Here is a 13,731-nt window from a genome sequence, read left to right as displayed (position 1 = left end):
AGCTCCGGGGGGCAAGCACGAGGATGCTGGGTGGGTGGCGCACCGCCAGAGGGCGTGGAAGCTCCCGCCACCCTACACCTTGCCCCGCGCATCTCTTCCATCTGGCCGTTCCTGAGTCGCATCCTGTATAATAAACTGGTCACCTAGTAAAGTGTGAAGTGCCCTCCTGAGTTTGGTGGGCTGTTCTGCAAATTACCGAGCCCAAGGAGGGGGTCGTGGGAACCTCTGATTTGTAGCCAAGGTGGACAGAAGTTGGGGGTGACCCAGGACCCAGTACTTGCGGCTGGCGTCTGAAGTGGGGTGGCCTTGTGGGACTGAGCCCTTAACCTGTGGGGTCTGCACTGACTTCAGGGAGTCAGTCTCAGAACTGAGTTGAATTTAGGGCACCCCACACAAAATAATCTGATGCTGGCAGCAGAAAAACCGGCTCTTGGTTACACAAAGGGCGTTAGAGATGATGTGGCCTGGTCCCGCCTGGTCCGGGGAGCTGTCTGTCCACACTGCCCCTCCCTCAGGCCAGTTCTCAAAGCCACCCACAGACTCCCAGGTCCCCTACAGAAAGGCCAGCCTGCACTTCCTCCTGCTCAGGGCTACGGTCCTCGGAGTGCAGACACTCTCACTGTGCACCCTGCTCTGTAACAACACCGCCCAGGGCCACGCGGGTCCTGCACAGACAGCGCAGGGTTTTCTCTGCGTATCAAGAGTGCCACAAGGCAGGATGGGACCCAGACACTCACCGTTGGCCTATTTCTGTGTAAATGTTCAGCAGGGCGCCTCCGATCAGGTAGCCGGCTGCGGGGCCGAGGATGGCCGCCGTGTAAAAGATGGCTGGAAGGGAAGCAGAGTGCTGGGGGCTCACAAGCGTCTGACACTCAGAAGACACGTGGGGCCCGCCTAAGAGAAGACCCCTCCCCACACCTGCGTTTCTGCAGCTGTCTGTCCCCCGGCACCACCTCCACCACCTGAGGCGCTGCAGGTGGAACAAAGCCTGTGCTCACCTGCTGCCTCGCTAGGAGCACCTGTGGCCACATGTGACCATGTGTGGCCAACGGGGAAATGCATGTAAGGGCTTGGATGAGGCCAGGCTCCAAGGAGGCGCCAGGTCAGTGTCAGCAGCCATCATCACACCCTGCCTGTCCCCTCACTGGCCCCACTCACCGATGTAGACTGGCGAGTAGCTGGACTTGACATTCTCGTCCAGGTAGGTGACACCCAGAGTGTAGAGGGGCGTGGCGCCCACGCCGTGCAGGAACTGACCCAGCATGAAGACCAGCCTGTAGCTGGACAGACCTGAGGTGCTCTTCCCACACGCCACGCTGCGGTTGGCCTGACACGTCCCGATGCCTTCGTCCACCTCCACCTGGTAGGGGCCCGAGGTGAAGTGGGGCAGCGCGAACACCAGCGAGCCGGCACCCATGACCAGGACACCCCAGCCCAGCCAGCGCGGCTTGTGTCCACTGCCCCCGAAGTAGCTGACGAAGGTGAGGCAGAAGCAGGCGGCCACGTCGTAGGAGCTGGCGATGAGGCCGCTCTGGTAGCTGAGCAGGTCGTAGCGCCGCTCGATGGAGGTGATGACGGTGTTGATGAAACCGTTCACCGTCATGCCCTGCAGGAAGGAGGCCACGCACAGGAAGAGCAGGAAGCCCCTGGGCGTGTTGAAGGCCTGCAGACACTCAGGGGCGAAGGCCCACCAGCCACACGCCAGGCGCTTGGGCCCTGCCGACACGTAGCGCACCTCACGGGCCGCCGGGGGCCCATGCTTCTCAGCGGGCAGCTGGCACAGTGGCTGGCTGCAGGAGTCCAGGGGGCTGTGGGTGGCGGAACGCAGGGCGCCGGGGCTCAGAGGCGAGCCGATCGATGCCCGCCGGCTGGGGGGGGTGTGGCCACACCCGCTGTCCACGGCCGAGGGCAGGCTGGGGAAGACCAGCTGTGGCGTGGAGAGGAGCGGCTTGTCCCCCGTTGAGTGCTGGGGCATCTCTGCCGAGGGGGTGACAGTGCCAGCAGTGGAAGTCGCCAAACAGTGTCCCAGCGGCCAGTTTGTTCTGTGAGAAAAAGTTCTGGTGAGCAAACGTGCACCCCCCTCGAACGCATTCATGTCCCAGCGAGAACATTTACGCACGCCCTGTCCTTCAGGGCCGCCAGTGGCTCTGCCTGCCAGGTACCGTCTGGGGGGTTGACCCGCCCTGAGCAGCCCCCTCCCTGAATCCAGGGCCCCACCTGGACCCACACACTCAGGGTAGCACGTCTGTGGCCACAGCTCGGCGGTGGGTGGGCATGTGCCCCGGCCTGGTCACAGGGCAGAGCCAGCCCAAATGAGGCCACAAAGGGGAGAGTGGAGCCGAGACACAGCAGGACCGAGTCAGACGCCCATGGGAGCCCCTGAATCACCCTGACCTTTGCTCCCCCAATGGCCTGCTCGGCCTGTGTGAGCTGTGTGTTCTGCCATTTGCAGGTGAGGGTCCCTGAGAGCCCCGTGTGGAAACTCTTCACGCGGAGCATGGAGTGCAGTGGGCTCTTCCCTAACTCACAGCCTGCCAGCCGTAGCCGCCCTGTAGCATAAAGAAGAAATGTATCCTAGGCCAGAGCTTGGAGGGTGTGGGAAATGAGGAGGGGGCATGAGCAGCGGGCCTGGACCCCAGCCTAAGCGCAGCAGCTCTGGGATGGCGCCCAGCAGGAGGGTTGGCGGCACTGGGCCTCACTGGTTCCACGCAGCTGTGTTCCGTCTTGCGGCGGTTTTTTCAAAACAGTAAACCAAGCTGTGGTCTGCAGCCCTGTGGACCAGTTCACAGGAAGGCGTGCTGGCCCTCCACCTTCCTGCTGACCTCCCCACCAGCCCGGTCCTGTCGCCTGCTGGGCCCTCACTTCCCATTCCTGCCCCACCATCCAGCAGGAGCTCGGCTGTGGTTGAGCCATGACTGCGTGGCGAGGCTCCCGGGGGCTCCCCGCGCATCCCGAATGCCCCTGCCCCCGACTCCTACGTTTAGACGGGTGGCACTTACTGCCAGTAAACAGCTCCTCCTGGATGCCCCAAGGCTGCCTAGGACTCCAGGAGCTACAACCATTCTGCATCTTAAGAGGCAAAAAGCTGGTTTTCGGCCAGAAATAAACCGGTTAACACACGAGCACACGGTTGCCGCGACAGAAAGCAGTCGGTCTTTGCTGTACTCGCACGGCTCCGGGCACCCTCGGCCGAGGGGCTTCCGCAGCCTGCAACACACTTCCCATCGGAGGAGCTGCGTCCTCCCAGCAAAAGAGACTGTTGGAGCCCAAAGCCCGCACTCAGAAAGTGAGTGTGTTTGGAGACAGGGCCTCAGGTAACACGAGGCCACGGGGGGGGGGGGGGGCCCTGGTCCGCTAGGACTGCTGTCCCTTCGAAAAGGGAAATTTGGCCACAGACGCGCACGGGGAGAGCACGGTGAGAAACGACGACGGCCGTCCACTGGCGAGGAGCAAGGCCTGGAGCCGATCCTCCCTCACGGTTTCGGAAGGAACACCCTGCCCACACCCTCGGCTCGGACTCCCCGTCTCCAGAACAGAGACAATAACTGTCTGGGGTCCTTTGTCCGGCAGCCCCAGGACACTGACACACCCTTTGCCTTTCAGGTCGGGCCACTTCACGTGCAGAGGCTCCAGCGTGTCTGAAGCACCGTCACTCTGGAGACGATCACGTCACAGAGGCACAAGAAGCACCATGGGTTTGCGCTCAGAGGCGGGGGGGAGCTGCCTGCTGGCCTCACCCAGGGCTGGGCCCCCTTAGCAGCAACACGGAGCCCCAAGGGGTCCTCAGACCCAGACGCACCTGGCACAGGGCTTCACTTCCACCCCCACCCTCACCACACGCAAGGACACTGGGGCGGGCCGACACGGAGATGCTGCTGGAGGGGGCTGGCGCCGCCTCCAGAGTTGTATTTCAGACCAAATTTCTAGGCTGAGATTCCTTCAAGGAGACTAGGCATGGAACATGGCTCTGCTGGGCCCTCACTGGGGACCCGGAAGGGGGCAAATGACGGCCCCCGCAATAAGGCACTTCCACCCAGACGCCCTGAGGGTGACCTTATCTGGAAACAGTGTGTGCAGCTGTGATTCAGGATTTGGGATGAGGTCATCCCGGACTGGGGCACCCAAGTCCAGGGACAAGCGTCCTTAGAAGAGGACACAGAGAAGCCACGTGGTGACGGAGGCAGAGATGGAAACCATGCAGCCACAAGCCAAGGGACACCTGGGGCCCCCAGAAGCTGGGCGAGGCAGGAGGGAACCTCCCCGGGGCCTCTGGAGGGGGCGCCGCCCTGCCCACACCTGACCTCAGCCTGCCCATCTCCAGAACTGGAGGAGGACACATTCCTGTTGTTTCACACCCTCTGGCTCATGTGCTTTGTCACAGCAGCCCTGGGACACTGGTACCGCCCCCCGAGGAGGCAAAGAGGAGTCACATACTACCCCCCGGATCCAGGAGGTGGAGTCTGAGCAGAACAGATGCTCAGAACAGGAGGTGAGCAGGGCAGGAGGCACCCACACCCGCTGGGCTGCGGGTGGGGAGGGTACGTCGGGAGGGCTGCCCCCAGCAAGGGCCTTTGCGATCCGAGAGCAAAGAGGGCTTTGCAGCCGCCAAGCAGACACTTCTGTGCTCGGAGGGCAGGTGGCTGCTTTAGTTTGTTGCTTTTTTTTTAAAGAAAAGAGCATCGTTATCCTGTGTCGTCCCTGCAGACACACTGGGAACCAACCCAGGCTGATAGCAGGGGTGTCCACAGTGGCCGCACCCAGGTCTGGGATGTAGTGTGGCACTTGAAGAGATCTGACAGCGCTGGCTGCCCTCGCTCCCCACCCTCCGTGGACCGAGCCCAGGGGCTGGGGGTTCCGGGTGCTTCTGCCACAACCTCCGCCTGCTCCTGGCCTTCTCGGCACAGCCACCTCACCGAGGCAGCAGGCGAGTGGCCACCGCCACGCTCCTCTGTGCAAGTAGAAGGGTGCGCCCGCTTAGCTGACGTAAGCCTCCCCCCAGGGCTCCTCTCTGGCCTTCCCTGGGCGGGGCTGCGGGTGCAAATGTCACTGGCCGGGGAACATGGTAAGCTCTGAAGACCCCACTCCACGGGATATCTCGGCACCATCCCACGATGTTGCCACACATTTCCAGGCTGTGTGCAGGTCGCTGGTGCACACCTGGCCCTGGCCCCCCCGACAGGGAAGGGAAGCAGGCCCAGAGGGGTCATCAGCAGTTTGCCCCAAGCCACACAGCCGGCCTAGCAGCCGTTAGGACTCGACCCACACTGTCTGGCTCCAGAGCCCTGTGCGTGTGTCACAGCCGTCCCCGCTGACATTTTATTGAAAGACCCATGACCAATTGCATTTACACATGGGGCCGGCTGTTTACCCTGGAAACTGGTGCTGCCAGGCGTCGGCCGCCGTGTCTGGAGGCCGTGCGTGGGCAGCAGAAATTCTACTGCAGCCCTTCCCCGGGTGCCCAGGCCCAAGCCTGGCGTTTTACTTATAGTGCCACCACCTCTGTGCAAGCTGGCACGGCAGGCGAGGTCGCGAGAGGAGCTGGAAAGAGAACACCTAAGGAAGGGCGATGTTCGTGTTAGAGAAGGACGGGCAAATCTTCAGGAGGAGCAGAAGGCGATGCTCCCCTTCACGGGACGGAGCCAGGACGGACCTACTGCACATTTACCGCAAGCACTCGATGGCCACGTGCAGCCTGGATGAGAGCGACAAGCCCTGGGACAGGGCAGCTCTGCCACCCAGTAGCCTGCAACTCAGACAGGCTGCCACCTGGAGATGCAGAAAATACGAGAAACGCCCAAACTCACCCGAAATTCCAAGGCCCAGAGGCTGTGATGCGTCAACCCCGTGGTATGCTTTCCTCTAGTATTTTTTCTCAATGCACGTGCACATGCACACACACACGTACCAACATACATCTGTGTGCATGCACACCAACGTGTGCACACATAACCGCCTGCACCTTCACACACACGCAAATGACGGGGCACTGGACCTCATCTCTGGGTGGGGACACACCCCAAAGGGAAGGAGCCAAAACCAGCCAAGGGGCTGGCCGGGGAAGCAGGGTATGCAGTGGCCTGTGGGGATGGAGGGTCAGTGCTGATGAGGACTCTGGAATCCCAGGTCAGTGCTCCCAGTAAGGGATCCAAAAGCTGCAGACCAAGGTATTGGTGGCGTCAAACCACTCCCCACTCCCCACTCCCCACCCACGCTGGACTGCTTTAACCCTCAGCCCAGCTGCTGCAGGAGAAACAGTTGACAGACTAGTGACGGACAGGAAGGGTCAGACCTCCAGTGGTAAAATGTTACCTGAACTAAGTGCTATGGATGTGACATGAATATTTAAAGCTCAACTCAAAATCACACACCACATACACTTCAAGTAGCAAATTGAAAACCCGACCTCAGTTGTTAGCCGGATGACCCGCCGGCAGTTGCAGCCGTACAGGTTGAGTTCCGTCAGGAGCCGGCCTCTGACGAGTCTCCTGAACCCACAGCCGTGTGACTGTGGGGTGCCCTCCCACCTTGTCTGTGATGGTGCCGTTTCTCCATCAAGTCGGCTCTCGGGTGACAGTGCCTGTTCGAGTGTTTATTATAATCTTTCACGACGCCAGAGCTCTGCTCCAGGTACCGCATTCCTGGCTGGAAGGCCGGATTCTCTCTGGAAGGCTTTGGCCCCTAACAGCAGAGTCAGGAAGCGGGAGGCTGGGCCCTCGGGCTGAAGATGGAGCAGGTGGCACCTGGGATGTACCCCCCCCAGCAGCAGAGGGGGCCGGATCCTGAGCGAGTCTAGGCTGTGCGACACTTGGAATCTCACAGCCATGAGGACAGTCCTGCGTCCACGGTTTTCCGGAGGAAAGTGCCGAGTTTGTACCAAGATCTCATGTGGCTGCGTCTAGGCAGCGATGTATGGCTCTGCTGCCCTTCTGTCGGGAAACTGGGGGAAGCAGATTCTGCTCCAGACGTGGTCCTGCAGTCAGTGGACTGACACGGGGCACAAGGGCATTTTGGTCACAGCGGCTGAGTCCAGCTTTCAGACTGGGACCACACCTTCATCTCTCCTGGGCCCAGCTTGCCAACTGCAGATCTTGGGACTTGCTGGCCTCCAGAATCGCATGGACCAAGTTCTTATAATAAACCTTTATATGTGTGTATATCTCTGTCCTATTGGCTGTGTTACTCTGGGGCGCCCTGCCTGACACAGCAGCAGCTCTATTCCAACCCCTGCTGTAGGGGGGTCCTTGCTGGCATTGGGGTTCGGGGACCCCCAGGACACCATCGTATCCATGACGAGCCGCAGCCCCTACCCAAGCTGCCCACGGCTACAAATCCGAACCGCACAGGCTGTGGAGAGCAGGTGGAGGTGAGAGGCAGGTGGCCTGGAGCCAAGCCCACATTGCCACCAGGCCCGGGACAGGGCTGTGGGGAAAGACATCTGACAGGATGCCCACCACCACCATCGCTGTGCACGAACATTCCGTGGGCCTGGTGCTGGCTGGGCCCTCTCCCATGCACACACAGACTCACTGAAATCCCCCATCAGGGGAGGTGAGTCCTTCACCCCACATATTGATGGTCACTCTCCCCACCCAGCCAGATGCTCCCCACGGCTTGTGCTCGACCGCTGACACTGGACAAGTGGTAAGGTCTCCTGGGTGCTCCAGCCACGTGACCCCCAAACCAAGATGGCACAAGAAGGGGGCCTCTTGGGGAGGGGACAGGGCTGGTGGCTCTGCCCACTGCCCCCACCCCTAGCCCTAGCCCGTTGTGGCCGCCGGGCCCTGGGGTACCTGCTCACCTCTCAGCCTGACCTCTCCCTGCCGCTTTCTCGTGGGAGACCATCTGAGGCTGGAGAAGCTCTAGTGAAGCCTGAGATGACTCTCCTGGCCTGAGAGGCGCAGAAGCTGAAAATCCCCTCCTCATGTCCAAGGAGAGCGCGACCCTCCTCGTGCAGCGACCTCCAGGGCACAGTGAACACGCAGCCCTTGCAAGCAGGCAGGGCGCCCACTCTCAGGGGAGTTTATCCCATCCCCCGGCCTGTCCCCGGGCAGGGGAGAGGTAGGAGGAGGGCATCCTGGGAGTCGCCCTCCTATTGCCTGAGGCCCTCAGGCCCTCGGGAGAGTCACAGCCCTGCGGGATTAGGTGAGGGCGATTAGCGGGGAGGATCATGTGTAGCCGGCGCCTCCAGCCAAGGGCTCTGCACCTGGGGCATCGGGGGAGGGGGAGGGTGTGTGTGTGTGCGTGTGTGCGTGTGTGTGTGTGCGTGCGTGCGTGTGTGTGTGCGTGTGTGTGTGTGCGTGCGTGTGTGTGTGTGCGCGTGTGTGTGTGTGTGTGTGTGTGCGCATGTGCACATGCACGCTCTTTTAGAAGGAGACCACAGTTCTCTTTCGACTCCCACACACTGGCCTGGCCCACCAGCTGCACCTCAAAGCACGCCCTCTTTCCAAACCTCCCCCCTACCTCCACCTGCACCTCCTCCTCACGAGCCCCTGACAGCTGCACTGTGAGAAGCCAGTGGCCCCACTGGGTGGCTCCCCACAGCCTGGTCTGTGAGAACTGAGATCCAGCGTCAACAAAGGCCTGAACCAGCCGGAACACACACCCCGTCTCTGCTCACTGATGTCCAAGGGTGCTCACGCATGCAGGGCCCCGTATATGGACTCATTTCCCAGTTGGAGGCTGTCCACAAAGCGGGGCAGGTAGGAAGGACACAGGATTACTGAGAGCAATATTTTAAGCCTTGGCTGGTGGCCCCTGGTCCTTGTCGGCCTGGCTCCTGTGGGATAGTCTGGCTCCAGCAGCTCAGGCCAGAACAGTAGGGCTGCTCCCAGGCTCCCCCAGAACCCCGCCCAGAACTCAGCAGGAGGGGAAGAATGACAGGTTTCATTTCTCCTTCTCTTTATGCTCCAGCCAGTAGGTTCTCGCTGCACCTGATGGCTCTGAGGCTGCCAGTGGCAACCCATGCCACTGGGACGTGCCTGCACCAACATGGCAGCCCCTGCCTGGGCTCCTGCACAGCCCCTGCCACCCAGGCCATTCCCCCCCCCACCCCCACCCTCATGACCTCAGTCTTTCCCCTCATGACCTGGGGACTCTGCAGGCAGCTCCCTTCTCTGGCCTCCTACATCCATCCTGGTGCCTCTTCCTATGAGTCCGGGAGTGGAGACGAGACTCAAAGCTATTCATAGAGCGGATGCTGGTGGCAGGATCTAGGTGGCCACTGCAGTGCACGGTACACCCGATTTGCATACCTGGTGACCATGAGCAGGTGAGCGGGTGGGAGGTCAGCTGCTTTGCATGGAGGCTAACAATGCAGGACTGTCTGAGAGAGCATGAAAGGGCCTGTCCCTCAGGGAGTGTCCTGCTGTCTCAGCACAGACATTCCTGCTCCCACCCTTGTCCCCATGGCCCGAGCCCAGGAGTGTGGGGAGGGCAGGAGAAGCCAGAGGGAGGCGTGTGTAAGTTCACTCATCCGTCTGACCCCTAACACTTGACCCCTGGGGCTGGAAACAAAGCCAGTCTCCGTGCCATGCAGGGGCACGCGCAGGGGGAGGACGCACAGGGGCTGCCTGGAGCCAGGCAGGCGCTCCCCCCTCAGTCCTCTCTGGGCCTCAGTTTCTCCACTGTAACAGGGGCGTGACATCATAGGGAAGAAGCAGTGGGTCCCCGAGGGGAAGACCCAGCCCCTCTGCTCACAGTGGGTCTGGACACCACGTGGGGCTTGTGAGAAACACAGACTTGCAGAAGGGCCGCACGGGGCTTGGGGTGCTGGGGGGAGGTGGCTCTGTCCACAGGATGAGCCTGTGGGTCCAAAGATCAGGCCCACAGTGCCTGCTGAGAGGTAGACCCCACAATAAACTGCTCGCCAGCCTGGGGCGGGAGCAGGCACCACCCTCAGCCCCGCCAGCTCACACCCTCTCTGGCTGGGCCGAGGGGCGAGGCCTCAGCTACCTCCAAGTCTTCCCAGATCAAAAAGCCATGGAGAAAGGCAGCCCCCAGGGCGAGGGTGCTCACTTGGAGCCAGGCCCGCGTGGGAGGAGAAGACCTGTTGACGGCCCCACAGCCCGTGAGCCTGCGACTCTCTGGGCACTGATAAGTGGAGCCGGCCAGGCCTTGGCCAGGAAGCCCTGCTCTGCCTTTGGTCCTTGGTGGGCCTCAACTGGCCACACCGTGAGTGGCTTTTGCAAAAGACATGTGGTCTGTGAAGGCATGCACCTGCCCCTGGAAATGTGGTCCGAGAGGCTAATTCTGTGTAACCCTGGCAGGAAGGGGCTGAGCCGCGGCCAATGGGGGAACATGAGGGCTGTCTGAGGACAGCAGGCTGAGGGCTGAGCAGGTCCAGCAGCAGGACGAGTCCTCACGAACAGCCTAGGGGGGATGCAAGCTGGGGTCCAGCGAGCTGGCAGCCAGGCCAGTTTCCTCTTCTTCCTCCAGCAGGGCCCGGGCTCCACTAAGTCACACGACAGCCCAGTCACATGAGGCCTGAGCTGGTGCCTCCCTCCTGCTCAGAGGCAGAATCCTGGAAGCCTGTCCGATTACCTGCCAGGCTAGAGACTGGGTCCTGCCCTGTGGTCAGCTCCCACACCCACCACGACCACACCACGGCCAGACAAGCAGCTGGATGTCCGGAACAAATGCAGCCTTCAGGTTCTGAGGATTATTGTATATCCCCTTCCAAAAGCAGACAATGAGCTCTTTGCCATGCCTGAGAGCAGGAGACCAGGTGGCTTCGGAAGGAATATTTTCATGGTGTCTGTCCACACCCAGCTGGACGAAACAACGGAGGAAGCAGGAGTAGGACTGGGCAGTCCTCTGGGTCCCCCGCTGGCCAGCTGCCCCAGCCCAGCTCCCTCTCATCCTCGAGCACCAGGCTCTGGGCCGGCGACCTGCCCGTGAGCCACGGGGAGGCCTCAGGTCAAACAGCACAGTCGGCAGAGACTCGCTCCAGCGCATGAGTCCACAGAGCTGTGAATTTATACTGGCTCAGCAGTGCTGTCCTGGGAAATGGAGTAACACTCACAGAGACTTCTAGATGGACGGCATTTCAGAGACAATGCTAAGCTGGTCATTCAACTCAGATTTCACAAGGAGCTGAGGAAACCTTTGCTGTTCGGAAGCCAGATGTTGAGCTGGAACCCAAGCTGCAACCTTGGGTTTGTCAAGGCAAGGCTCCGATGAGGCCCGGGAGACCGACTCTGGGCTGAGTCGCCTGCAGTCAGGCCCTCTCACAAGGACAGAGGACAGTCCCAAGACCTCCACTCACACGACCCTTCTGCCCGACCTCCAGGCACCGGCCACCAAACCACGGCGGAGGGAGGAACTCGGCTGGGAGCCACCTGGCACCTGCTCACGGGCCACACCCAGGGAGCTGTGGAGGAGGTCACAGCCACCCAGAACAAAGCAGCTCGATGAAAAACTTCCAGGTAGTATCCGCCGGCCCTACCCAGCAGGACAGCGACACAGGTCCCGATGCAGGGCTGCTAGGAGCATGGGGCCCAGCAACAGGCCCTTCCTCCTCTCCCCGCAGCAGCACGTGGGAAAGCCAGCACTGCACGCTTGCTCCCCGAGAGGACCCTCCACGTCCCACGATACTGGCTATGCTGGCCAAAGGCTCCTGTCCCCTTAGCTGCAGGCCGACCTTTTGGGACACTGTTCCTGGCTCTCCTGGGTCGAATTCTCCCCACCAGAGACAGAGCTGTGAGATGTCTGGAGTCACACAAACCTGGATTCAAACGTCTCCACCTCGAACTAGCTGTGTGATGGTGAGCAAGTCACTTAATGGCTCAATGCCTCAGTTTACTCCTCTGTAAACTGGGTGGGACAGTAGCCACCTCCTGCTGGTGTTGTGCGGGTTAGATGAGATACTACTCAAGGCACTTGGCACAGGGCCTGGCATATGCTGACTGGTCAGTAAACAGCTCCTGTCGTCAGTAATGTGATGGCTATCGTCAGATTCATAAACGGAGTGGGTAAAACCAGGCGCTGGCCCTCCTCTGAAGTCCACGTGCCTGCCCTGCCCCAAATAAAAACTTAGCAGCGTGGCCGGGCTGGGGCTCTCATGTCCCAGAGGGGCTCCCCGAGCCCGTCTCTGATTAGACAGAGGAAAGATAAGTTCCAAAGAGCAGAGCAGGAGCCGGACTGGGAGGCTGGTGCCCTCCTGTGGAAAACTACCGCGGGCATTAGCGTGTCAGACCGACACAGGCCTGGCAGCCGAGGCTGACAGCGGCGCTGACCCACACTGCCCGAGCCAGCTTCTCCCCACACGGTTCTGCCGGCAGAGGCCCGCTCCCAGGAGGTGCAAGTCCCTGCGTCTGACCCGGGTTCCTCGGTTTCCCGGTCCGGGGTCAAGTGTGTCCACCAGGCGTCAAGGGTGGGCCCGCACTCTCGTTTCCATCCTCCCCCTCCCCTTGCCCACACCCCGGGGCGCCTGGGTCGCCCAGCCAAGGCTCTGCGCCAGGCACGGGGACCTCCGGTGGCAGGGTGGGGACAGGGGCGCGGCGGGAGTCTCCGCGGCTGGGGACCCGCCCCATGCCCTGGCCGGGTAGCCCGCCCCGCGAAGGCGGCTCCGCCCGCGCTCCCCTCCCCCAGGTGCCTGGAGCGCGGCTGGTGCGAACAAAGCGCGGCCGCCCACGAGAAACTTCTGTGCTGACGATCTTCTCCTTGACTCAGCACAGCCGCATACGCCGGAGGTGGGGGCCCGCCGCAACCCTGGAGCTCCGGGAGGCGCGTTTGTCCCCAGCCCGACTCACGTGGCCTGTGCCAGGGTGCGCGCCCCGCCACCTGCCAGGCTACCTGCCCTGGCCACTGCCTCCATCTCCGCCAGAGCCCCAACCACTGCTCATCCCCTTCCTTCTACGCCTGTCTCCTCGGAGGCTTCCCGCCTGGAGAGCTGGCAGCGAGAGGGGGATGCAGTTTGCGTCTGATTCCCCAGAGGCAGCCGGGCTGCCGGGCGCTGGTCCGCGCTTGGTCCCGCCCTCCCGTCCGAGGACGGCTCTGGGCACACTGCCGGGGCCCGGCCTCCCGCCCCGCCCGGCATCCCCAGCCGCGCCAGCGCCGGCGCCACCTCGATCCGGCTGGCTCCTGCCCAACATCCGCGGGCACCTGCTGCGCTCCTCACGTCAGCATGTCGGCCCGGCGAACCTGGGCGCCCCGACCCTCCGCGGCCCTCGCCCGGGGGAGCACTCACCGTTCCAGGTGCCCCGCCGCCGCGCTGCGCACCAGGCTCTGGCGGTCCTCTAGCAGCCCACTCCAGCTTCATTCATCCGCTCGCGGCCCGCCCCCGTCGCAGACAGTCGGCGGCCTGGCCTCCCCTGCTCGGGCCAATGGCTGCGCCTTGCGAGCGGAGCCCGGCCCCCCAGAGCATCCGGGCCCGCCCACTAAAGTGACAGCTGCGGGAGCGCGCGGCCTGGGCCAGGGCGGCAGCGGGCGCGGATGCAGGGGCGAGGGGCGGGGCCGGGGGCGGAGCAGAGAGGAAGGGGCTTGCGACTCGAGCCGGCGAGGGGCGGGGCGGAGGGACTGGGGCCCCAGGCTGCGGCACCTCTCCACCCTCCAGGTGGCCATCGCCCAGGAACCGAGGGCGCCCTCGGAGCCGGGCACGGCGCCCCGCGCCTTCCGCTGAGTAATCGCTCCCTAGCCCCGAGAGACCCGGCATCCTGGAGCTACAGGCCGGGAAACAGAGAGCTGAGCGGTGAAGTCCGTTCCCCGGGTCACGCGGCGACTCAGTTTCGAACT

The 13,731-nt window shown here is 62.4% G+C and overlaps 1 protein-coding gene across 3 annotated transcripts in view; it reads right to left on the bottom strand.

Moving 5' to 3' along the window:
- The window catches only part of SLCO4A1 (solute carrier organic anion transporter family member 4A1), a 26,635-nt gene extending 12,904 nt beyond the window's left edge, over positions 1-13,731 (bottom strand). Inside the window, exons 1-3 of one of the 3 annotated variants that reach the window (XM_023626883.2) lie at positions 13,187-13,731; positions 1,159-2,042; positions 738-828 (exon numbers count right to left, since the gene is read on the bottom strand). In XM_023626883.2, the coding sequence (XP_023482651.1) occupies positions 738-828; positions 1,159-1,975 (908 nt within the window). In that variant the 5' untranslated portion in view covers positions 1,976-2,042; positions 13,187-13,731. Of the gene's footprint in view, positions 1-737; positions 829-1,158; positions 2,043-6,403; positions 6,502-12,749; positions 12,955-13,186 lie in introns of those variants that run through there. The other 2 variants (XM_023626882.2, XM_023626884.2) reach the window with 2 other exon arrangements.

The sequence above is a fragment of the Equus caballus genome, chromosome 22 (assembly GCF_041296265.1).
Source record: "Equus caballus isolate H_3958 breed thoroughbred chromosome 22, TB-T2T, whole genome shotgun sequence".
Lineage (NCBI taxonomy): Eukaryota > Metazoa > Chordata > Mammalia > Perissodactyla > Equidae > Equus > Equus caballus.
This window is presented reverse-complemented; position numbering and strand designations above follow the sequence as displayed.